At 57.0% G+C, this 25,417-nt stretch overlaps 1 protein-coding gene across 9 annotated transcripts in view; it reads right to left on the bottom strand.

Moving 5' to 3' along the window:
- IFT140 (intraflagellar transport 140) overlaps positions 1–25,417 on the bottom strand; it is a 75,091-nt gene that overhangs the window by 38,633 nt on the left and 11,041 nt on the right. For 8 of the 9 annotated variants that reach the window (XR_006198004.1, XM_042922968.1, XM_042922965.1 and 5 more), the window contains exons 7-17: positions 24,180–24,355; positions 23,114–23,205; positions 22,522–22,628; positions 21,800–21,945; positions 18,654–18,857; positions 18,447–18,519; positions 16,794–16,885; positions 6,777–6,904; positions 4,119–4,236; positions 2,076–2,206; positions 573–741 (exon numbers count right to left, since the gene is read on the bottom strand). Coding sequence is in view for 8 of the 9 variants with exons in the window: in XM_042922968.1 (XP_042778902.1) it covers positions 573–741; positions 2,076–2,206; positions 4,119–4,236; positions 6,777–6,904; positions 16,794–16,885; positions 18,447–18,519; positions 18,654–18,857; positions 21,800–21,945; positions 22,522–22,628; positions 23,114–23,205; positions 24,180–24,355 (1,436 nt within the window). In the remaining variant the exon portion in view is untranslated. The remainder of the gene's footprint in view (positions 1–572; positions 742–2,075; positions 2,207–4,118; positions 4,237–6,776; positions 6,905–16,793; positions 16,886–18,446; positions 18,520–18,653; positions 18,858–21,799; positions 21,946–22,521; positions 22,629–23,113; positions 23,206–24,179; positions 24,356–25,417) is intronic. The other variant, XM_042922971.1, reaches the window with a different exon arrangement.

The following is a 25,417-nucleotide window of genomic DNA, read 5'->3' as shown; positions in this document are numbered from 1 at the left end:
GACACAAGGCCACCAGCATCAGCAGGCTGGCTGCCCTTGCCGACTTACTGGGACCTGCTACAGACCCCTCTCGGAACAAGGTCATCACAGGGAGGCACAGCTGGCCGCTGGCCTCTCCCAGGGAGCTCCAGACGTTCTGACAACGTACGTAAGGAAAGCATCAGAGTCCTGGATGCTACGGGGGGGTGGGTGGGGGGTGCCTGGTAGGGTGGAGGTCAGGGGCCAGGGCGAGGAGGTCAGTGGGAGCCGGCCTTGCTGACCCAGCCCCAGGACACACGCCTGCCATGGGTTAGCTCTGTTAACTGTTAGGGTGGCAGGCTCGGTCCCAGGGAGAAAGTAATATGCAGCACTCGACGTCATGGGAGAACTAAAACAGGACAGCCCGAGTGGGAGCAGACAGAGAGGGTGGGGCCCGCCGCCACGCAAACCCGGAGGCCACGCAGGCCGCGTGCCGAGGAGGCAGTCTGCTCCACGGGCACCAACCTCCCTCCAGCTTTCCCATAAACCACGTCAGGACCGTGAACCTGCCCAGACCCCTGCACCAAGAGACAACCACGACGCAGTCAGGGTACCGTGGGGTCCGGGCCGTCCTCGGCGGGGGGCTTCTTGTCCCCGGGCTGCAGCGGGGTCCCCGGCGCCTCCCGGACGGCCTCACACACGAACAGCCTGGGCTCGCTCTGGTCCCAGAAGTGGCTCACGGGAACGAGATCCCTCAGTCTTTCGTCCGCAAAGGCGGGGCTCCTGGAAGAGAAGGCCCATCCTGAGTCCCGAGGGCTGAGATGCGCTCTGGAAACGCGTGCCCAGGGTCGGCGTCCGCGTCCGCAGGCTGCTGTGCGCTCCACAGACTGCCTGCTCCGGGGCCCCTTCCCACAGCATGCTGCAGCCAGCCTGCCGGGGGCACGCTCACATCAAACAAAGCCAGTCAAAGAGGCCCAGGGCAGCCTCGTCGGAGGGCGTGTGACGCTTTGGCTCTGGAGACTCCACAGAGGGCGCCTGCCAGGACCGGTGTGGACCTCACGTCCTGTAGGGCGTACACGTGCCGAGGGGTAGGTGAGCTGCCCATAGACAAGGTGGGTCTGGAGGCAAAGGAAGGTCAGATCTCAGAAGCGGAGGGGAGTCTGCGGGGAGGCCATGCACTGTCCCTGCTGCCACCAGAGGAGTGACAGGCTGGGCCGGGGAGGACGTGGCTTGAAGGTGGAGGGCAGAGGGAAAGCGTGAGTCTGAGACATGATTCAAACAAGGGAAATGGGACGAGTCACAGCCGAGGCGACTAAGGGAGAGGTGAGCTGTGAGGTTTCTGAGCACACGGCCGAGACAAGAGTGATCTCTGGAAATGAGGTGCAGGTGATGACAAGAGATTCCAGCGGACATTTGGGGCCGAGAAAGCAGAGCGAGGCTGGGGAGAGGTGAGGGTGGGCCTGTTCGGGCAGGGCCACCAGTGGCAACCAGTTTAAGCCCCCAGGAGAAAGAAGGTTCTGGAAAAGGGTTTCAGCAGTGGAGTGGGAGGGGACTGTAACAGAGAAAAGGAGCAGGTGCCCGGCAAGGCCGGCCTCGGGCTCTGCTGTCGGGCACGTGGTGTGGGTGCCGGCCGCAGTGTGCACCCCGGGTCCTGAGCCGTGCACTGGGTCCTCAGGTGTCACTTTCCAGAGTCAGAGGTGAGCCCTCAGTGGGGCAGGGCGAGCGTGTCCCTGGCAGCAGCAGGAACTCAAACACAGGTTATACGAACTCCCTGAAGAGCAGTGATTACTTTTCTAGAAAGACACCACCACCCAGACAGACGCGCTCCCTTCCCAGGTGCAGACAAGGCTGAGTGACCGCCACTCCCCCCAACATCCGGGCCACCGTGTGCCCATGGCTGCCACTGCCCTTCCAGAAGCCCGTTTCTGCCGGGTAATTCCAGGACCCCAGGGGCTCACATCCATCCCAACTGTCGGGGCTGTTGGCTTCACTGTTTCCTCCACCACCACCTGCTAAGGGCCTTCAAGTCTGGAGCGTCACTCAGCCACCACCTGCTCGGGAGCTGTGTATCATTTTCACTAGCTTTACACTGAAGTCCCGCCGAATCATAGCCTTACTTCTTGGTCTCTTGCCCGTTGAAGGACAGCGTCTCCCTCCGATCAACCTGCCCCGTCTTGAGGTCCAGGAGACTCACGGTATCCATTTCCACGTCATAGAAGCAGATTTTGGAATCGGGGATGCCGTCAGCCTAGGGGAAGACAAAACGGGGCTCACGGAACGGCGTGGCTGGCGCCCCGTGGGTTTGAGAACAAGCGTGTGGCGTCCACGACCCGCCGGCCACTCCAGCACTCCTAACGTGGGTGTCGGTGCACCGTCGTCCCACTGAGACAGCTGCCCGGTGGGTACTTTGTAATTTCAGGGGGCCGAGAAACTCTAGAACATTGTGGAGGTCCAACGCCAGCTGTCCGGCTGAGGTGGATGAACCACAGGGACACGGAGGAGTGGATCCCCACGCACCAGTTCTCACACAGGCGAGTGAAGACGAGAGAAGGGGAGCAGCTTGGCTGGTGGGGGAACGAATGCCTACGACTCGGGGAGACTGTGCAAGGCTTTGTCTTACCAGGCGGCAGGACGCTAAATGGGGCCTGAGGACTCAAGAAAAACAAGAAGATCAGCCCGTCAAAACTTCAGACAGAGAACACCGTAAGCCCGATGGCATCAGCGGTTTCTCATCACAAACACCGTCCGCGAGAGGAGAGACCAACAACGAACTGGGAGACGCGTCAGCGACACTGAAGGTGCCCAGCCTCCTGCCTCCCCCCCGCCCCCCGCCCAGGGGAAAGGTGGACCACTGCCCACGCCAGCCCCTCCTTTCCAAAGTGCACCCTCCCGCGGGGAGCGCCAGCGGGGCTGGGGACAGCTGGTTTTCACCACAAGCTCGCTTGTGCTGCCTGAACTTTATTTCTTTGCCATGTTTTCTTTCACCGCGGACAAGAATTCCTGGTGCAAGAAGAGATGTTTTTGTCCCGGAGTGTCACCGCACTGTCCCCGCCCGCGCCATGCACTCACCCCAGCAGCAGGGAGATGGTGTCGTGTCCTGGGATGCCCACCCTGCTTCTGCTTCCGTGCCCCTGGGCTCTGGCACCGCCCTCCTGCTGCCCGAGGACCCCCATCTCCAGCCAGACTTAGCCTCTGAGGCTCAGGCTTGTCTTCGCTGGCCCACGTGCCGCCCCGAGGAGCCTCGAACTCAGCACTGAGACAGGACGCCCCACCGTCCCCCTTTCGACCTCCACGTGGCTGCCCGGGGTGGAATCAGTCCCCGCCCATCCGTGCCCCCCGCCCCAGATGATCCCCAACCCCCAGAAGACTTCTGCACACCCCCCCACCACCGAGAAGCAACCTGTAGAAAGGTGCTACGTGACGGTCCTGCCTTGCCCCTGCACCAAGGCCGGCGCCCGTGTGATGGCCCACTGACCGTGCCGGCCTCAGCCTCGACCCTCTGCCAGGGATGGCACACCCTCAGGTCACGCTGCACCACCTGCTTATACTCGGGGCGCGTCTCCCTGTGCCTCCCCCGCCCCTGCCACATGCTCGTCTGGAAGCCTCCCGCCCAGCATGGCCCGCAGTTGGACCGTCTCTGATGGACGTCTGTTTGTCCACAGGAAGGGGCCACACTCTCCTAATTAGGCATCGGCTTGTGTCCGCGGTGCCCAACACAGTGCCTGGTTCCCGGAAGGCAACCGGTAAGTAGGTGGTGAACGAATGGATTCGCAAGCGAACACTCGTGGGCAGCAAGGCTCACTGCCTGCAGGGCAGGACAGACGTGTCCGCGTCCCTTCTGTCAGACTCTGCTCCCTGGCTGTCCTTGCCTTCTCTAAGCCAGAGGCTCAGAGGGCCTTGCTGCCCCCTCACGCCAAGAGAACGCAGCCGGCTGGTGAAAAGGTACAGAAAAGAGAAGAGGTGCAGAGGGGGACCCTGCACAGGGGGACCCGCCGTCTCAGAGGAACTAGGGACCGGGGACAGGTGGGGGCTCAGGTCTCGTGGCAGGAAGGGAGCACAGCGGGCACGGCCGGAGGAGGCCGCGGTCCGGAGGAGGGGGGCACAGTGGGCACAGCCAGAGGAGGCCACGGTCCGGGGAGCAGCTGCTGTCGCGCACCCACCTTGCTGAGGAGGATGCTGATCTTGCCGCCGCTGGCGTTACACCTGAGCGAGGCCATGCCCGCTGCGCCCGGGATCAGATCGGCCAGCTTCCGGTCACCACAGTGCTCTTTGGCCTCTCTGTAGGGGGACACGGGGGCTCAGGGGAGGCACAGGCCTGTGGCCGGGCAGGTCACAGGGCCAGAGCCCGCTCTCTGAGAGAATAGAAACCTTCCTTCAAAGAACTCGGGGCTCCTCGAAGGCGTGGCTGCTCGCACGCCGGGGGTCTTGCGCCGCGGCAGAGGGCCCAGATCAGGGTACAGGGCGAGCGTCAGCAGTTTAAGTTGCTAAACTGAGGTACGACGACAATAACGTCGTATTACTTTCAGGCATAAGCATACTGATTCAACGTCTGGGTCAGTCTGTAAAGTTCCCAGGTTTAACGAACAGAAGTGAATACGTATCCCTCCCCCTACTCCTCTGTGCTCAGCCTCTGTCCCTGCGACACGTTTTGGCCGTTCGTCCTGCCAGAACGGGCTGCTGTCCCACGTGCCATGTACAAACACGCGTGTCTCTAGCCCGTTTACTGGGTTCTGGCGTGACGCTGTTACAAACGGCACTGGGTCGGCAGTGGTGGCTCCTCCCGACTGTTTCCACTTAATTCTCATTTCCTCCGTGTTTCCCTGCCGTCCTCCGTGTCCCAGGATCCCTTCCAGGCCCCGTGTCCTTAGGCCCCCCAGGCTGGGACAGTTTGTCTGACTCCAGGCTCCTGTGACATTTCCTGCCTCCGTCCTAGAATTTCTCCAAGGAGCCTCGTGGTCCTGTTGGAGAGCGCTGTGGAAACCCGCACCTGGGCCCTGGGCGTGCTGGCAGAGCAAGGCCCCGCACGCGGACTCACTGGTGCCCGGACGTGTATCCGGAGAGGTCTCGACGCGCACCCGACGTCTGTGTCCGTATGAAGCCAAACGTGACTTGTGCTCAACCCTTCGCCATGAGGCTCATTCTCGCCTCCTCCCCTCGCTTATGTCACCTCCTCCCAGCACTGAAGCCCCGGCTCCCAAAACCTGCACCTTCACTCTGTGCAGCTGAGCGGCAGCGCGGGACGCTTGCCCTGTGCCCTGTGCGGGGAGCTCTGTGGACGGCAGTGCGGTCCTGTGTCTGGTCTCTCAGCCCCCAGCATCAACACCACCACCACCACTACCCAAAGGGCCGGGGTCAGCACCGCCTCTCCAAGGGCTGGTTCACACATTTCTACCATACTTAGGTGACTGTCACATTCCGTACTCTATCCTGGGATCCCCCGAAAGATTTTTAAAATTGACGCACATTAAGACTCATTTTCTGCTGTAAAGTGCCATAGGCTCTGACAACCGTGGTGCCTTGTATTTACCACAGAAAAACATTTTTCATGTTTATTTTTGAGAGAGAGACAGATTGGAAGTGGGGGAGGGCGAGAGAGAGAGGGAGACACAGAATCCGAAGCAGGCTCCAGGCTCTGAGCTGTCGGCACGGAGCCTGACGCGGGGCTCGAACCCACAGACCGTGAGATCATGACCGGAGCCAAAGGCGGATGCTTAACCGACTGAACCACCCAGGTGCCCCTACCACGTAGAAAATTTTACTGCCTAAAAACTCCCCTGGGCTCTACCTGCTCAACCCTTGTCCCGTATGTGCCCTTCCCCACTACGCAAGTATTAAGAATTTAAGCCAAGGGGTTCCTGGGTGGCTCATCTGGTTGAGGGTCTGACTCTTGATTTCTGCTCAGGTCATGATCCCAGGGTCGTGGGATCAAGCCCCGCATCAGGCTCTGCGCTGAGCACAGAGCCTGCCTGGGACTCTCACTCTCTGTCTGCCCCGTCCCCTGCTCACGTGAATGTGTGCTCTCTCTCTCGCTCTCTCTCTCTCTCAAAAACAAAAACAACAAAAAAGGAATGGAAAGAGATCCTTCTTTTTTCCAAACACTGCACCAAGGTAAAGCAAAGCTCTAGCCGCCACGGGTGTTGTTTAGGCGTTAGCAATATTGCCCTCACGCCATGCTCACCGGACAGCGGCACAACCCCAAGAACGGAATGGGCCCAAAACAAATTTTCAAAGCCAAGACATAGAGCATTTCAAAAAATTCAGCGGCACGTTAATGTTGAAATGACTCTTGTCCATTTCTACCCACCACGCTGTCACCACAAAAACTCCTTTGTTAGTTTTTACAAAGTGTGCGAACATACCTCACTTTACTGCCCGTCCCACACACTGTGTTTTTTACAAACGGAAGGTCTGCGGCAACCCCCTAGTCAAAAAGTCAGTCGGTGCCGTTTTGCCAACGTTATTTGCTGCTCACTTTGTGTCTTCAGGTTCCATTCTGGTAATTCTTGCCTTATCTCAAACCTTTTCATCGTTGTCATATTTATTACGGTGACCTGTGCTCACAGGTGCTGCACGTTCAGGTGACGGTCGGCAGTTTTTAGCAATAAACCGCTTTCTTATTTAAGGCACGAACGTTTTTTTTGACATAATGCTACTGCACACTTGACTAGAGAACAGACCTATCTTTTGCATGTACCGAGAAAATAAAAAATTAATCTGACTCACTTTATTGAGAAATTCACTGTATTGCAATGGCCTCAATTTGAACCCGCAATATCTCCAGATATACGTCTATACTTTTATTCGGACAGAGACTGTACCTTCGGGAAAGATCAAAGCTTTTAAAGTGAGCCAAGTCTGTCCCCACAACCAGGAAATTTCCACAGATGTCAAGGAAGCATGGGCTCCCCTCCGCCTCTGGGAACAGTAGGAGCTGTTTCACGGTCCCCTGAGGAAAAGGAAAGGAGAATGATTAAGGGAAGCAGCGTGCACGTAGCATCTTACTTTTGTTACTGAACATTACTCACAGGTAATCGTGTTCGCACTAAGCAGGCTCTCAGGTAAGACGTGCAGCACCTAGCAGGTTCTAACACTACACAGGGAAGGCTCAGGGGTGTGTGGTGCTCACGGCCGCCAAAACCCGTGGAATTTCCAGTGAAAAGGGCCACAGATGTGTCTCCGCTTACGTTAACGAAGGTGACTTTGGGTCTCTGCCCAGGGGCGGGGTGGCTGCCGGGAGGACCCGCCACTGGTCAGAGGGCTCCAGCGAGGCCTCCATAACCGCCCAGGACTGCGATCGCAGGCCTCCGGGCAGGGAGGGGTGGGGGGAGTGGCACCCGGCGAGGACTCGAGGACTCAGGAGCTCTGCGCCCTCCCCGGACGTGCCCTGTGCGTCTCTTCATCTGGCTGCTGCCTCGTGTCCTTTATCGCATCCTTCCACACACCGCTAAGCGCGAGTGCGTGGTTCCCTGGCCTCTGGGAGCCGCTCTAACCGGCTGCAAGAGCCCGAGGAGGACCCTCCACTCTGTGGCCTGTGGCGGGAGCACGGGTGGGGGTGGGGGTGCGGGATGGAGGCCGTGACCCGTGGGACCTGGCGCGTCTCTGGGTGCACGGTGTCAGAACCGAGCTGAATTCTGGGCACCCCGTGCATGAGGACTACTTAGTGTTCGGTGGTGGGGAACCCTGTTCCTCCGGGAACCTGCAAGGCTTCCCACGTTGCTACCTGTCACCACCTGCCACCACCCCCAAGCACTGCTTGGCCCCTTCCCCGGCTGTGGCCTCAGTTCCCAGCTGCCTGGCTCCAGGTCCTCGGACCGCACCGTGGCCCCGCCCACCTGACCTCACTGCGGGCAGCTCCCCCCCCCCCCCCCACCACCACGCCGCTCACACACAAAACCCATCTTCCAGGAGAAAGTAACAAAACTAAAGCCGGATTGCTTGTCCCCATCCCTCCGGGCTTCACATCCCCCGCGGGCTTCGGATGAGGGCCTTTAGTCAGGCCAGCGGTCCTCCTGCCTCCTCTCCCACTGCTTCCGCCCCCACCAGCCCCTTCTTTGGAAGCTCGGGCCCCCGTAACCGAGGTGCCCTCACCGACACCAAAAGGCAGAAAGCACCGGGGGCGAGTGGAGCGCCACCTCCCGGCCCGGAAAGGAGTCCCCCTAAAGAAGTGGACAGTGCATGGCAGCCGGCGTCGTCTCAAAGAGGCAACGGCAACCGCGGTGTGCGTGTGTACGTCCTCAAGAGTGGGGAGCACGGTGTGCAGAGACGCCCCCAGGCTTTCCAAACCCGAGAGCTACTGCACGTTGATTACGAGTTTCCACAGGCACATATGCCTTTTAGTTAGAAAATTCACACCCAACTCCAGCCCGTCTGTTGTTGGAGGACCCTAAGGCCGTCAGCGGGCTTGTCAGTCGTCTCCACGTTTCACAGAAGGCCTTTCACCCTTTTTCCCAGCAGGCCACGCTCCCGTTCCCAGAATGCCTCTCACCCTTCCCCAGCAGGCCACGCTCCCGTTCCCAGTGTGCCTTTCACCCTTCCCCAGCAGGCCACGCTCCCGTTCCCAGTGTGCCTCTCACCCTTTCCCAGCAGGCCATGCTCCCGTTCCCAGTATGCCTTTCACCCTTTCCCAGCATGTTGACCACCCTGTGAAAATCAACGTGAGGAGAAGACTCCCAGTGACTCCAGGCTGTTGAGCAAACAGGTGCCGGTGCCCACAGAGCCCACTGGGCTCCCCGAAGTGTGCCACCCACCTTGGGGTTGGAGGGTAGGTTTGCTCCTGGATTTTGAGCCTTGCTCTGTGTTTTGAGCTCTCCGGGCTTACTTGAGATGTTTTAAGGCTTTGTCCTTTTTGAGAGTTGTTTGTCCTTTGGTCCAACTTCTTTTTGCAACTGTTTAGGTCTTCTTTTTTTTTTTTTTTTTTTTTGAAGAAAAAAAGCTTGTAAGATATAGGATCCTAGGCACCAAAATGCTCTTGAGGTCATGCCATGCCCCTCCTTTCTGGGATCCTGACTGGACCCACGTTTAAAAACTATGCCCCCTCCTAATGGGATTTCTAACCAAATGGACAGACTTAACGAAAAATAATTTCTAACTTCAAAGCCATTATGGGGAACGTTTGATCTTCCTCAAATTGTTTTGCTCAAAATTAAATCACAAAGCTCCAACTCGAAAAAATAAAAAACAACCTCGAAACACACAAGCCTGAACGGGATGCCCATCTTAATCGGTGCCTTGACACTTTCAGACGTTTTCAGGATTCTCAGTTTGCCTCTTTACAAAAATACCATTTCTGAATTAACTGAGGCAGACAAACAACTGAAATAAGTCAAAATGGCCTCTGAGGACTCTTATTTCCTCTCCCCGGTGGTCCTTATCCCCAGGCTGACAGCCACCTTGTGCTTGGGCCCCAGCTCTGGGGCCACTTTCTCTTCCTCACTCTGCACCTGCCCCCACTCCCACACAGTGCTGCTGCCTCACTCCAATCCTTTTGTCAAACTTCCCTTTTCCTCTGAGTCTCCCTCCACTCCTGAACTATTCACACCTGCCTCCTTAAAGTTAAGGCTTCCGAAGATCCAAATAAATACCTTGAATTTTTTATGTTCCGTGGCCCAAGGCTGAATCGTGAGCCTTAGTTGCAGAGTTTCCTAAAGTGACTGGGACCCCCCCCCCCATAGGTTTGTTGAAGATTTTAACATTTATTCGAACTTACGAACCTGGTTTCTTATTTTTATCATTTAGTGCATGAGCCCAGGCCAAATACTGGATGAACCTAGCCCAATGGGAACATTCCGAAAGGGATTTAGAAAAACTAAACTCTGTGATTTTGCAAGGTGCTAGAAAACACTCACTGGAAATCACCAAGCAATTACAGTAGCTCTTCCCAAGGCTGTTGATTGGAATAAAATTCATATTTGCAAAAAGAAAACATTAAAAGGGCTGATGAACCTGTTCATTAACTATCACAATTGACTTCAGGGGCGCCTGGGCGGCTCAGGCGGTTAAGCATCCAACTTTGACTCAGGTCGTGATCTCACAGTTCGTGAGTTCAAGCCCCACATCGGGCTCTGTGTTGACAGCTCAGAGCCTGGAGCCTGTTTCAGATTCTGTGTCTCCCTCTCTCTCTGCCCCTCCCCCGCTCATGCTCTGTCTGTCAAAAATAAACATTAAAAAAAATTTTTAAAAACTATTATAGACTTCAGATCGCTTTCAAAGTAAATACTGGTCTTCTTTAAAAAACGTTTTTAAGTGTTTTTTATTTTAAGAGAGAGGAGAGAGGGAATCCCAGGCAGACTCCATGCTGTCAGCACAGAGCCCGATGCAGGGCTTGAACTCACGAAACCATGAGATCATGGCCAGAGCCGAGATCAAGAGTCGGACGCTTAACCGACTGAGCCACCACGCAGGTGCCCCTCTGGTCTTTAGATGTCGAGCCCACCTGGGTCGCATTTAACTGTTTATTTCACAGACTGAACCCGGGTCTTAGTTAAAACCAGGATGGAATGGGAAATGACATCCACTCCACATGGAGTTAACCTGGCAAACCAGCCAGGGTGCATCCTGGATGAATCGCCTAAAAGAAAAACTGCTAAAATTCTTCATTTTCAACTCTGGCAAACGAAGGCCTCTAGACAGAACCAAATATGCCTGTTTTCTGGTATTACTGCAAAGGGCCGGGACACTGGAAAAGACTGTTACTACTTACGGGCTGAAGCACACCAGGCACCTTCAGCCTTCTAGCCAGCCTTTCCAGGCCCTCCTAATTGCCAGTAATGGGGCTCCAAAGAGGTACAGGGGCTCTTCCCAATCTTCCCTCTTAACTGGCTCAAACTACTCTCCAAATTGGGAACGACCCTCGGTCCTTACTGACACCGGGGCCACACTCCCGTTCAACCTCACTGCTGTGAAGCTGCCCCGGCCTTAGAATACTGGAATACCAAAACAGTGCAAATAGTGGGTGGCCCCAATAGAGCCCAACAGTTTCCTGTCCCTGAACCCCTTTCCTTTTGTCTAGGGCCTTTGAGAGACACACACCCTTTCTCCTTACTTCCTCTGACTAGTCATCTGTTGGGTCAAGCTTTCTCAGGAAAGTATCAGGCTAGAATTTTTTTCTCCCAAAAGGGGGAATTAACTCTCAATTTGACAGCAGTACTCAAAGTAAAAGACCCTTTGGCGTCTTGTATTGGCTCCTTCTCTGATGGCACCGGGGCCGAGTATGGGGACACTGGTTACTTGTCCCTATTGGAGGAGCTACTATCCTCTTTATAAGCAACATCCTCAACCGATATTGGCGGAATCCATACTGCACGTGCCATCAAGATTCAAACGGATTCCTCACAACCTGTCCCCGGGACAGGACCCTCAACTATAGATGTCCTTCAAGGCACGAGACCCATGATGACTTATAAGGCTCAGGGCCTTGTTATCCCCTGGACGAGACCCTGTAACAGCCCCGTTTTACCTGTGAGAAAAACCAGTGGCTGAGCGTGGAGGTCTGTTGAGCTGGAAACAATAAATGAGTTGCCCCTGGGCACCCCCTTGTTCCCAACCCTCCTACGCCAACATCCATTGCAAGCAACAGTTTCACCGCAATTGATGTGCGCGTTTTTAGTATTCTAGTTGACGAGGATAGCCAGCAATGCCCCAGTGTTTCTCAGAGTGTCCTTCCTCCTTTTCGCAAACCTTTAAAGCAGATTTGGATGATGCAGTTTTCTGGAGACTCTGGGCTGTTACAGTATGTAGAGGATTTGCTTTGCTTCTGCTTCTCCTCATGGGAAACAGCGTTCACCTGTTAAAACTTCTGGCCTTAAAGACACAAAGTCTCCAGGGCGCCTGGGTGGCTCAGGTGGCTAAATGTCCGACTGTTGATTCCAGCTCAGGTCACGATCTCACCGATCACAAATCCAAGCCCCGCGTTGGGCTCTGGGCGGACAGCACGGAGCCTGCTTGGGATTCTCCCGCTCTGACCCTCCCCTGCTCACACGCAGTCTCTCTCTCTCCTCTCTCAAAATTAATAAACTTAAAAAAAAAAAAGAGACAAAGTCTCCAAAGAAAGGTTGCAGTTTGCTCAAACTCAGGCTCGACGCTTTGGGCATCCGATCTCAGAACGAGGACTCCACCTGGACGCACATGAAACCCCTCATGACTGCTTGACGCGGACAGATCACCTTGCCCATCACAAGTGACAGGAAACTCGTCCAACCAACGCGCACTTTCGTGGTTTGCGGACGGAAGCGGCGGGCACTGTGCCAGCTTTGCTACCGCAACTCCCGTGGCAGCCATCGAGGCAGCTGCTTTACCGCCTGCTGCTTCAGCCCAACAGGCTGCCACAGGCCCGTCCCGGAGCTCAGACCTCAGCCGGGGTAAAACCGCACACATTTACGCCAACACTCGGTGTGCCTTCGGGGCCGCCCGGGATCCGGAGACGTTCCGGGAGCAACAAGATTTCCTTAGCTCCAATGGGGATGAAATTTCAGATGGCTCCTACGTCTGACATGTATCAGAAGCCTCACTTCGGCCAGCAGCTCTGACTGTCGTTAAGGGCATTCAAGACTTGGCTCCCTGGAGGCCAAAGGAAACCACTAGGCTGCTATTTCTACCAACAATGCCGCTGTCAGGGAGGCCGGTAGCTAGACCTCAGTCATTTTCCAAAGGGATGTTCTTCCAAATGACGATCTGGGACAATTGACCAGAGATGCCCAACGATTGGCCCCAGGAGAGAAAGACAATGTTGGAAACATTGGTAATTGTCAGTTTGATAAAAGTTCAACCAAGTAACACCCCGGCCCCGCCAGAAATTCCAAAGTCCCACTTGTTACCACCAGACACGTATTAAACCACTGGTTTACTCACAAAATGATAGGGTTCATGAACAAACGTGGAGAAGTATTAAGAGAAGTGCCACAAGTGGCCGCCTCGCTCGTCCTGCCAAACGTATAATCTGGAGAAGCCTGCTCGTTTCATAAAACGTGCTCGTCTCACGGACGTAAATATGTTTTGGTCACGGTCCGTATCTTTTCTCACTGGGCCGAAGTTTTCCCTTGCACACAGGCCCCTGCCATTTCTGTGGCTAAAATCCTGTCAGAAAACATTACCCCTACGGAACCGCTCTCCAGCTATGCAGTGACCAGGGGACCCATTTCCCAGGCGGGCGCTGCAGTGAGTCTGTCCTGTCTGGCTGGTTGTGCAGCGTCGTCACCGTGGGGGAGTCACATTCACCTAACGGCACCACTAAGACTCAGCTGACAAATGTGTAGAGGCCCTCCAACCATCGTGGCCTAAAGCACTGTGGTTGGTCCTATGTCTGAGATCCCCCGCCGTGGGGACTCCTAGGCTCTCACCCTGTGAGGTCGTCACAGGGTGTCAGTGCACTTGGCCCCTGCCACCTCTGACCCACAGCTGATAACAGGAGATGCACTTCAATGTTGTAAAGGCCTAAATGCTTCTATTAAAAATAACCATGCTTTGACAGAGCGATCTTTTCACTGTGCGCTCCTGGGAGACGGTGAGCTTAGATCAGCCTCGCCACCTGGAGGCTGTCAGAAAAGAAGCCTCCAGAAAGATTCTCTTCCCCACTGGAAATGTTCTCATCAGCCACGGGTAACCAGCCTTTGTGCTGCCGAACTACAGGAAATAGACTCTGGATTCATGTGACGCATCTAAACGAAGCAGCGAACCCCGAGTGGCCCTGCGTGCCGTCCGGTGACCTGAGAGCACGGATGTCCTGGAACTGAGGCGGACGAGACCGCTTTGCCAAGACGTGCAGCCCAGGCCCGTGCTCCTTCTCCTCGCTGCTGCAGCTGCTGTCTTTCATGACAGGGACGCTTTCGTCTGCATTTCCCACACCCTCGAGAAAGGGCAAACCTCTTCGTTTATGGCCTTTCGCTAAAGCCTCGTCATGATCCAATGACACACGAATCTTTCATTTTCACAAATGTTTTCTGAAGAGCGAGAAGGTTCAGAATTCGCAGAAGTCTTTCCTTCGTCAAAACTATCACCCAGATTCACGGTGTCTGAATTTACAAGCGTACGTGTTGTATCCGTGAGAACACCTCTGGTTCCACACAGCGCGTTTGAGATGACAGTACTGACTTAAGACGTCTTTGAAGTTTTGCAAGAAGTTCACCTATTGCTTTCTTTCTCTGCTTGCACAGTATCCTCCCAGATGCACAGCTCTTTCTTTCAGGGTGCCCCTGCGGGCCCGCTGTGCTGCCCTCGTGGCTGTCGTCGAGGGAGATTTCAGGAGGAAGACACGGCCTCAGTTTGCTTCCGCAGGGAGAACCCTTCCCCCTACGTCAGAGTAAGTGCTGGTAAGTATTTCAGTCGGCTCCCTTCACACCTGGTCCTGGCTCGTCATATGATTTGGCCTTATCGGGTTACTTCCTCTTTTGTATGTTATCTTAAGGTCTGTATTTTGTTACTTCTTCAAACTTTTAAAACACGGACGTACCCAACAAGGAGATGATCTCCAAGGCATACAGCACTGGAACCGTACAAACTTTAGGCTTGTGTACCTTCAGGCTGCCTTTCTCCGCCTCCCGACCTTCCGTGTTACTGAAATGTGGCCCTAAGTGGTTTGCAGCAAGCTATGCACTTGACCTGTGATGTGGGACAGGACGACCAGGCAAGGGCCTTCCTGGCACGGAGGAACAGGACCACTAAATATGGAAAACGTGACTTGATCAGTGATGCTTTCAAAGAAAGATCTTGATCAAAAAGGGGAAATGTGAGAATAAAGGGAAACCTCGTTTAGAAAATGGAGTCGGGGGGCGCCTGGGTGGCTCAGTTAGTTGAGCATCGTACTTCGGCTCAGGTCGTGATCTCACGGTTTGTGAGTTCAAGCCCCACATCGGGCTCTGTGCTGACAGCTCACAGCCTGAAGCCTGCCTCAGATTCTGTGTCTTCCTCTCTCTCTCTCAAAAATAAATGTTAGGAAAAAAAAAAGAGTCAGGAGGCCGGCAGGGGGCGCTCTCAGCCCCACCTGCCAGGTCGGTTGCAGACTCCACAGGAAGAGACCAACGGGGCAAGTGGATACCCAGCTGGCCCTTGGACAACAGGGCTCTGAGCCGCGCTGTCCACTTACACACTGCCCTGCACATTTCTTTGTAAATATGGTACAGACTAAAGATATTTTCCTTGTGATTTTCTTCTCTTTTCCCTAGCTTGCTTTATTGTCAAAATACAGTATGTAACACAGATGATTGCTTCTTGGCCTTTCGGCTAAGATCAAGCGTAGTACAGCACGTATTACAAAATATGCGTTAACCAACTGTGCTACTGGTAAGGCTTCCGGTCACCAGAGTTTTGGGGAGTCTAGTTACATGTGGATTTTGACTGCTTGGGGGCTTGGCCCCCTTGCCTGTAAGTTGTTCAAGGGTAGACTGCTACCCCAGCAGGAGGGAGGTCCCCTCCCACAACAGCCCAGCCCCCAGCTCACCCCAGGGGACGTTTTGTCTACAATAGCCTCCCCGCACCCGCAGAAGAGCCTCCTCTCCCGGTTCTGCAGACTTGCTGTGGTTTTGCTGTAACTTGCTCAATTCTCTGCTACTCCCCGATGAGCCCAGTTCTGCTGGCTGTCCACCCCCCAACCCCACAGCGGGGCCCGCGGGCCACCTGTGCTCACATAGCTGCGCCATGCATGGGCTGTTAACACGGCCCCTCCTGGCCTCAACAGGTGTCCCCGACCAATGCCAGCGGCAGCGGGCTCTGGCCTCCTTCCCTGCAGCTCTCTCTCTGCCTCCCCTCCCACCTCAAACAGGTTGAGGACCTCACGGCGGAGGTGGGGCGGGGGGCGGCATCCCCACGTGAGGCTCTACTCCAGGGCCTCCCCGAGGGGCACTTCCCACCCGCCCTGAGCCCCACCAGGAAGAACTTGGAAATCTGCGGCACGCAGGGTGAGCAGTGGATGACACGGCGCAGGCGAACCGCAGCCCACAGAAACCGAACACGGATCCCAGCAAAGGACTCAGAGACAGAAGACACAGTCCCACTAAGAGCTGAGACCAGGGCCGTGCAAGTTTTCCCGACCTTGACACAACGCTGCTGCGTGTCCTGGGCTGAGTGGTGGCCCCTAAATCTGTCCACCTGGAACTTGTGACCGTGACCTTATTTTGGAAAAAAGGTCTTTGCAGATGGAATTAAGGATCTCAAGAGAAGACTGCTCTGGATTAGGGTGACCCTAAATCCGAAGACAAGCACCGTTATAAGACACAGAAAACAAGACACAGACACAAGAGGGCCAAGTGAACAGAGGCAGAGACGGAGCGATGCATCTGCACAGCAAGGCACGCCGGGGCCACCAGAAGCAGGGGATGCGTGGGATGGACGCTCCCTCAGAACCTCAGAAAGAGCCAGCCCTGCCCACCCCTGGGTTGTGGCCTCCTGAACTGTGAGAAAATAAATTTCTATTGCCTTAAGCCGCTCGATTTATGGTGCTTTGGGATGGCAGGCTCAGGAAACTCACGCACCAGGTCAGCCCCGGGCTCCTGCGCGTGTCTGGGATACGGACACAACATGCAGGGCAGGGCCTGTCCAGAGCCTTCAGGATGGACATTAACTGCAGCAAACGTTTCCTCCCGCTTCCAGCCCGTGGACTCGGGGTCCAGCGATCCAGTCCTTATCACTGTGCGGGGCCGTTGCCCTGCCCCCCGATATCACGAATCCCGGCAGTCACGGGTGGAGCAGCCAGCCTGGAGTCCAGTTTACAACCAAGCACCGGGCCGGGGGACTACGGTCTGGCCGCGTGCAGTCAGTAAGTGGCTGTGGCTGGACTTACAGATGGCCTTTTACACTGTTCTAGTTGCTTTACCATCAAACCCTCCCGCTCCAGAGCAATGACTTACCTGCCAGGTTCGAACTTGAACTCGGTTTGGCTCCACGGTGTAAACGTTTTCCTCGTGCATGGCTAACACTGGAGATTCACACAGGAAGGTTCCTAGGACGAGAGATGAACAGGATACGACGGCAGCCCACCTTTGCACACGTGCTCAGACTCCAGCTCCTCACGCACGTTTCCTTCTCGCCCCGGCCCTCACCACAGCGCAGTGAGGGGTACGTTCTTCCAGGAAAGCGAGGCCCGAGGCACGGGGACAGCGCGTGCAGGCCCGGGGCTGGTGCGGGGCTGCGGCACTAGGGACCCCGCCCTGCCCCACTCACTAGCCGTCTCCTCTCTCCTCCAACTAGTAGCTGGTGCGGCTGTTCAAGCAGGTGTCCGTCCACTCTAGGTGGACCTTTGGAGGCCACCAGCCTTAGTCTCTGGGTCTAGACCGGTTCTTATCTAGTCAGGGAGGTGATGACACACACGAGACAGAAAATACGTCAGCACCTGCCGTGCTGTCTTCCCGTGAGGCAAGAAGTTCATCCCTGCCCCGAGGGGGTCTGCCCTGGAAGAGAGGACGTTAAGTAAGGCCAGAACACGAGGCAGGGCAAGAAAAGTCTTCTAGGAAAATTTAGGCAATGAAGTGTTAGAGGAGAAAAGGAGGGAGGGGTTGGGAAGCGGGGACAGCCTCCTCTGGGGTGAGGGAGCAACACCCCCAGGGACGTGAGAGCGGCTCAGACAAGCCCACAGGGAGAGCCTGCCAGAGCACGCGATGACCGGACCCGTGGGGTCAGCACGGGTGGGCATGACAACCGTATAGGAGAGCCGGCCGAGAAGCGCATCCCGAGGGTCGTTCGGGTATGCTGGACACGACCCCCAGAGCTGTCAGGTCCTCATCCCTGGAGCCGTGAATGTTAGGATAAGGGCAAAGCTGGAGGGTTGTGAGATGAGGAGATTGTCCCGGATGACTCAGGTGGGCCCTAAAGGCAACCAGAGCGTCCCCGTAAGAGGGAGCCGATTTGCAACAGGAACGAGGTGACGGTGCGGGTAGGCCCTGGAACGATGGGGCCCAAGCCAAGGATGGCCAGCAGCCGCCAAACGCTGGAAGAAGCGAGGGACAGACTCCCCAAGTGCTCAGGGGGTAGCGCGGCCTGTCGGCACCTCGATTTGGCCCCGGGGAAAGTGAGTCTGGACTCCTGACCTCTATGGCTGTGAGAGAGAAAATTTCTGCCTAGGTTGCGGTCCAGTGACCGCAGTGACAGTTCACAGCAGCCCCAGGACACTCCCGCAGGCCTGTGCTGAAGAGTGAGGGAAAGGCGCCCGTGAGAAGGAGGCGGAGGCTGACAGAGCATCTCTGACGGCCCATCTCATGTTTCCAGACACAGGCTGGCTTTGGTCAAGGTGCCACGGGGCTCCTGCTCTGAGCGGGTCGGGAACCAGTTCAGAAGCCGGGTTATCGTAGCAACCCCCTTCCCCAGAAAGCACTGCGGCTGTTCGCTGTCCCGGCGCCCAGGAGGGCTTCCCGGCCACCCCCGCTGGCTTCGGGAGGGTGCCGCCCATCAGTGAAGGGCCGGAGCCCTGGGCCAGGGCCCACACCACGGGCACCGGCACCCCCGTTAGATGGCGAGAAGATAAAGCAGGGTGCTGTGAGCCCCCCGTGGGGGGACAAGGCTCTCACCTGCATTCCGTAACGTGGCTCCGGAAGGCTCGAAGATCGCCACCTGTTTCCCGTTCCAGACGGCAACGGCATCCTATAGAGAGTCACGGAGATCATAAAGCAACCTGCCACCGGCACCCTTACCGCCCCGAGTGACCCAGACAGCTGGCCGGGTCCTTTGTCCACACCGAAGAGCCCGGCCGAGCCCAGCGTCCCCCGCGCGGTCACCTTGGTGGCGAATGCCCCGCGGACGCGCATGTCTGTGCGCAGGCTGTGCGTCATGCCCGTGGACAGGAAGGACACGCTGAGCAGGCTTGGGGAGGTCTGCACCACGGCCACTTGCTGGTGGAAGTGTGAGCACATGGCCTGCTCACTGAGGATCGCCACGGAGCTGATGCTGTTGACCGCCAGCAGGCTCTTCCGCGAGCCCCACTGGGTTCCGCGCCACAGACGAGACGAGGGCGGGGCAAAGAGGAGGGAGGCGCGGTCAGGAGAGCGGCACGCGCGCGGAGCGTCGACAGTTTTCCCGGCACTACCTCCCCTCGTTATGGAAACCGATCTACAGATTTTTAAGCGTAAAGCACGCGCTGTACAGAAAACCGTAAAACGCGGGCGCTCGAGGTGTGACGCGACAGGGAGACACTGACGTGGCTGTTCCGTCTCGGGTCTGTTCTGACCCGTTGATTGTCAACTTAGGGATGTTTATTCTTTGTAAACGGACAGCAGGGGCTGACACGGTGCATTAAATCGCGTGGCTCTCCTCCGGTGACACGAACTCCTGCTTTGATAACTTTACATCACCTTCCAAAACTACCTCAGTCTGGCTTTGGCTGCGCTATCCCGTTCCACAGCTACGTTTACCCGTTCGCGACCAGCGTGCACTGTTTTAATTGCTCTGGTTTTGAGATATATTCTAGTCGGGGATACGGAAATGTTCCGATTCTGTACGTGTTTTCCTCAGCCATGTGCCACGTGCTCTCCCAGAGGAGTTAACTTTGTTGAATTCCTCCGGAAGGGGAAAAAAAAAAAGGTCATGATTTGCACAGACGTACACGTGATGGGTAAATTTACTTGGGAAGAAATGACACTTTTATAAGATCGAGGCTTCTCTTTAAGGAATGTCTCAGCGCTTACGTGGTTTCTCTTTAAGTTCTTCAGGAAGATTAGCAGGGCTCTTCCTATCTCTTCAAATCTGAGAAAGTCGTACGTTCTCTGCCGACCTGATAATAATCTATGCTCTTTGCAGCCATTCGTTTTGGCCTCAGTAAGATATTTAACTCCCTACTTCACCGAGAAGCGACTTTTACCTCCGGCTGTGCCACAAGGGTCTAAGGGTAGCCCCCAAAGTGCCATATGGCGCCCCTGACCGCTTAGCACGTGTGTCCTCCTGTCCTGACCCGGCTGCGCTTAGGTAGATCTGGTCTCAGAGGACCGCACACCGCAGGTCTGAGGACCAGGTCTGAGGCAGCAGGTCAGGAGCCCTGAGGCGGGGGCGGGCACAACCGGAGCAAAGCGTGAGGCAACGGCCACCTAACGCTCTGGAAGTTGGGCAAGAGGCAAATGAAGAAGGCCTCAGGAAAGTCCGCTGGACCCGGCAGGAACAGCAGCGTCTGTGGAGCCCTCCCTCCCCCACCCCGGCAGGTGTGGCCGGGAGGTCGGCTCCCTGTCTCATCGCGGCCACACCATCTCCCAGGTGGTGTTTCTCACTCCCCCGGCTCCACGTTGTCAGGGTGGGGTCCCTGCGGCTCACGGGGTGCCCGAGAATGCCGGGCCCCCACGCCCGCGCCCCGGCTCGCTCATGGTGCGTGGGCTCCACTCTGGGAGAGGCGGCCTGAGAAGACCACAGGCCGCGGAGCCCGGCTCCCTGCTCGCAGGGCAGGCAGGGTATCACTGCACGGAAGTGGCCACCGTCCCCATTCTGAGCTCTGGAGGGGTGACTCAGACTTTCTTCCCCCAGGAGGAGAGGCGGCCCAGCCCACGGGAACAGAGCTCCGAAGCGCTCCCCAGAGGAGGTGACCTCGCTGGAAACAGAACGTGGGCAAGTCCGAGTCTCAGGGTGCTCTCGGAGAGAGCGGGGGTTTGGGTGTGAGCATGGGGAGGAGGCTGGGAGCTTCACGAGAGCTACAAGCTCCCCACAAGCCAGACCGATGCCCAGAGGGAATGGGGGACAGACACACCTAGAGCGGCCTTACTGGGTCACAACAAAGCACCGACCCTGAGCTCAAACACCACACCTGCCCAAATCGGATGGGACTGGACCGTGGGGCAATTGATGCCCAGAGCCACTAGCCAGCGGCTGAGGGCGGCTGAGGCACGAAGTTCGGCAGATCAGGGAGAGGACGGTCAGAGAGCCTCACGGTCCCTGCTGCGCCAGGGGACAAAGACGTCACTGCGGTGGTCCAGCCACCAAACAAATAAACAAGCGGCAGCAAGAAACCCTAGAGGCGGGGGGGGCGGCTGGAGGAACAGTTTGCAACCAAAAATCGAGAGCCACGTAAAACAGGAGAGTATGACAGACACCCTGGAAAGTAAAAGCAAACAGAAACTGCCAGAAGGCCCAGACGTCACATTTAACAGGCCTTCACAGCAGCCACTACAAACACATTCAAACAATATAGGAAACGGCACCTAGAGAAGCGAAGGAAAGTGTGACACTGCATCTCCCCAAATACGGGCCATCGACAGGGAGACAATTCATAATAAAAGAGCAGAAAAGGCATACGCCCGAGAGAAATGAAATCATATGTCCACACAGAAACTTGTACACAAACGTTCACGGCCACGTGAGTCACAAAAAGTCCAGACGTGGAAACAACCCATGTGTCCGTCGATGGAACGGACGGAAGGAGAACGGAAACGAAACGTGGTCCATGCCCGCACTGGGCGCCCCTCAGCTGTGGGAAGGGACGAACAGCCCACATGCACCGTAACGGGCATGGACAGGGGACACGTGACGCTCGGTGACGGAGGCCGGACACGGAAAGCGGCGGATTGTACGGTTCCGTCTCTATGACACGCCAAGTGCGGGCAAACCCAGAGACAGAAAGCGCGCGCGTGTGCGCACAGAGGACAGGGGATGGGGGGTTGGAGGGGGAGGACTGCACACTCCGAATACACTGAAAGGAAAACCAGGGTGTTACCCATCTCGACAAAGCTGCTGTCAGCGTGGAGAGAGGGTGGGTGGACGGAGAACACGGGTACCGAGGACTACACACCCACAGTCCCGTATCCACAGTTCCGAAACCCCAAAGGCCTTCAGAGTCATTCTGTTGTTTTTATAGGGCCCTAGGCTGAGGAACTGGCAGGTGCAAAGCCAACCACGTCCTCCGCCGTCGCAGGGCGGAGAGAGTGCCCAGCGCCCCGGTGCCGCGTACCTTGATCTGTGTGATGTTGCCTTCGAGCTCAGTGGGGGTCTGAACGGCCCACCTGTCCTTGCCCTCGGCCGCTCGGCCGCTCTGCGGGCCCGGCAGTTTTCTCCACATGGCAACTCGCCCCTTATCGGTGCCCGCTGCCAGGAGACCTGCGGGTAAAAACGAAGCTCTCTGAGGTGAAAGGGTCAAAGGCAGGGGCAAAGGCTCTCAAACATCTGAGCCAGCCCTCTGCCCGGTGAGCTCCGGCACTGGCCCCGCCCCCACCCGCGTGCGCCGGGGGTGCTGGCGCTGCTCCTCCGGATTTTCCACGAGAGCAGGGGTCTGGGTGCCCGTTCAGTGCTGCTTGCGGGGCTAGCCTGGCACCCAGTGCCCAGCAGGCACAAAATAAACGATGGCCTGGCTCGTCGCCCGTCTTCCTGTCCTCCGTGTGTGTACACACGTGCACACGTGCGTACAGGCACATGCATGCGTATTGTTACCTTCCCCCGCTTTTCCTCGCGGTTTCAGGAGGGAACACAGGTCACCTGCCTGTACCCACGGTGGCCACACTGTCGAGCAAACCTGCCGACCTTCACGTGCTGTCATTTTCCCGCTCCCCAGTGACTTTGCTCAGGCGACTGACAGTTACAACCAATCTACCACTCTCTGAGTCGCCACCAGCCATTCTGCAGCCCACAGAGTGAGGACTGAGGCCGCCTCTCTCTCCGGCACCCGACAAGGCTCACCTTTGACTTTACAGTAAGAAACACAGTTTATATTCTCTCCTTTCTCGAAACCAAACTTCTCTTCTGGACTCAGCACGTAATTCTCTCCTCCTTCCAAATCCCAGAATCTGCAACGAAAGGCAGATGGCGCCATTCAGGGGACCATGTCGTGCCCTTCCCCGCCTCCCAGGGTCTTGCTCAATGTGCACAGCGATCGGGAAGCAGACGGAGCCCGAGGGACTCTGACATACAAGGCCCGCTGTCATTATGCTTAGATCTATTTGATGCCTTGTTCATATTCAAAGGGAGCAGGGTTCGTGTGACACCAGGTCACAACGAGAAAGAAGGGACCCCAACCACAGCCATTAACATGGGAGAAACCCAAGTATCACATGGAGGAGAGGCAGGTAGATAAGCCAAGACGTGATTCCACATACGCCAGGCTCGAGAAAACCACGCGTCGGAATCGGGACGGGCCTGCCCGGTGAGGGCCGAGAGGGGACGCCTGGTCGGTGCTGTGCTCTACCCTCTGACCTCAGAGCTGGTTGTATGGATGTGACTCCAAAGGGACTGACCCTCAATGGCGATGTCTGCCGAGCATCCGGGCTCTTACCTGAGGATGGGCTCCCCTACGGCGGTCACGAGCACGCTGTCCTCAATCAACGCGATGTCTGCCCGGTGACCCGTCTTCCCACTCAACTTGACCTGATGACGAGAAACAACCTGAAGGAAGCACGTTGCTCTTTGGAGCCCAGAGCGTCCAGTATGTGGTGGCCTGGTGGGGATGTGCCAGCCGGGCGGGTGGAGACACATGGAAAGGCGACCCCCACTCAGCCACACGACTCTCTGTGGTATGTTAAATGGCTAACGACTGTGGCTTCCGCACATGGTGCACGGTGAGCGCGTTTCTAGAGCAACTACCAAGGCGAGCCCCGTTCAGACATGGCCACAGGCTCTCGGGCAGGTGTCGTGACCCCGTTCTGCCCGGGCCCCCTGGCCAGTGAGAGGCTCATGGGGATCTGGACCCGGGTCCACATGACTCAGGACCCTATTTTCCACTGCTGTGCCAGGGGCACCTAAGTAATTGTGTAAACACCTATTCACAAGAAATCAATCAGCTCGGTAACCTACAGGATCATCTTCAGGAGAAGTTCAGAATTCTCTCAGGAACATGGATTCAGCTGGTACAAACCAGGGGACTGGCCAGAGGCAGGGTGGACCAGCCCTCGCTGAGCGGCAGGCCGAGAGCAGTGGCCAACATGGGGCTGAGACACCTGCTCCAGGCCTTGCTGGATCTCGGCAGCCCCACAGCTGGACGTGTGCTGCCCAGGAGGGCGACTGACACGCCTTCGGGCAAAACAGGGCACGTGTAGGGGAGGGGGGGCAGTGGCGGCTGTGACGGAGGGAAGTGAGGGCCCCATCTGCACAAGGGTGGGAAGCAGGACGTTGTCCCCCATCCCGTTCCCACCGTGAAGGTCAACTGAGCTGCTGCTGCGGGGTGAGCAGTTGTCCCTAGTCAGAGCCGGGTGTCCAGGCTGCGAGCTGGCCACCCTCTCCCGCCCCCACCCGTCGGCGGATTCCCGCAAAGCTCCTGGGAACGGAGTCACCTTTGTGACAGTCCTGGACGGCGGCGCTTAGGTCGGGTGAAGCCCAGCCCGGCCGCCCTGCTGCCCGCCTACCTTCATCACTTCCTCCGCTTCGCCCGCGGGCCTCACCACGAACAGGGACAGCAGCAGGCTCCGCGTGACCACCACCAGGGCCTCCCTCCTCTCCAGGTAGAAGAGCGCCTGCACCGAGCTGTCCGTGGACGCTGCCTCGGTGGTCTTGCCTTTCTCGTCCACATAGTGCACCGTCCCTAAGGGCAAAGGGGTCAGTCCAGGTGGGGGGCACTCGCCGGCGGTCCCTGTAGCTACTTAGGTATGTTTGCAAAGCATAAACACGTCCATTATAAAACTTTACAAACCAAACGTTGAAAAACCGTCTGCACATAGACTCCCCGGCCATCTCTGAAATAAGCTTCACTTCTCAGCCCTGCCCATCTGCCGGGCGGCCTCGAAACTCTCTGTTCCCCATGATGTGCTGACATTAGGTGCACATCCCTCACCCAGACGCCGGGACCTGGAGCCACGGCCCTCCCGTAGCCGCACGCGTTCTCCCGACCCAGAGGCCCTCCCTCCCCTGCTCTGCCCGGCCTGCCAGCCCCTCCTCAGCTTTCTGAGTCGGTGGGGAGCCTCCGGTGAGTGCCCGCCAAGCAGCCCTGTCTGCTGCCCTCAGGAGCCTCCTCACCCTCCCCGTCTGCTCTCATCTGCTTCCAAGGATAACGTGACTTTCCGTTCAACCTACAAGTTCAAGGTTGTGCCGAGGCCCGCGGTCAGCACGACGTCACCGTGCCGGCACCGCCTCAGCGAGCATCTGTGGCAGGCTTGGTGACACCCACACGTGTTCACTCAGCTGACGTGTCCCGCGAGCTCGCAGGCAGGGGTCTGACTGCCCAGGGTGACCCTCCCGAGGCCCACAGCTCCTGTGGGAGGGGCAGGCCTGACCCTTCCAGAGCCAGGCTTGTCCCCACCGCACACCCCTGCCCACTGGGCCTTCTTCCCACATCATCTCCTCGACTCCCTGCTAAGGGGGCCTTGGCGCTGGCCTCTTCCTCCCGGCACTGCCCACGGCTCTGTACCCACGCCTGGCCCTCTGGACCTCCTCCAAGTCCCCTCCATTAGCTGTCTCTTTTTACCTCCAGAAACAAGCGGTATCTCTACCTTAACAAGGGCAAAGCCCAGCCCTGGCAGCTGCCCTCTGCTCTCTTCTTCCCGTCAAGGCTGAGCTGCGCGGGGGCCCGCCCTGTGGAAGCCGTCGTGAGCCCCCCTTCCCTGCTCTCGCTCCTGCAGCATGCACACTCGTGTCTCCCTTGACTGTA

Source organism: Panthera leo, chromosome E3 (genome assembly GCF_018350215.1).
Source record: "Panthera leo isolate Ple1 chromosome E3, P.leo_Ple1_pat1.1, whole genome shotgun sequence".
Taxonomy (NCBI): Eukaryota; Metazoa; Chordata; class Mammalia; order Carnivora; family Felidae; genus Panthera; species Panthera leo.
This window is presented reverse-complemented; position numbering and strand designations above follow the sequence as displayed.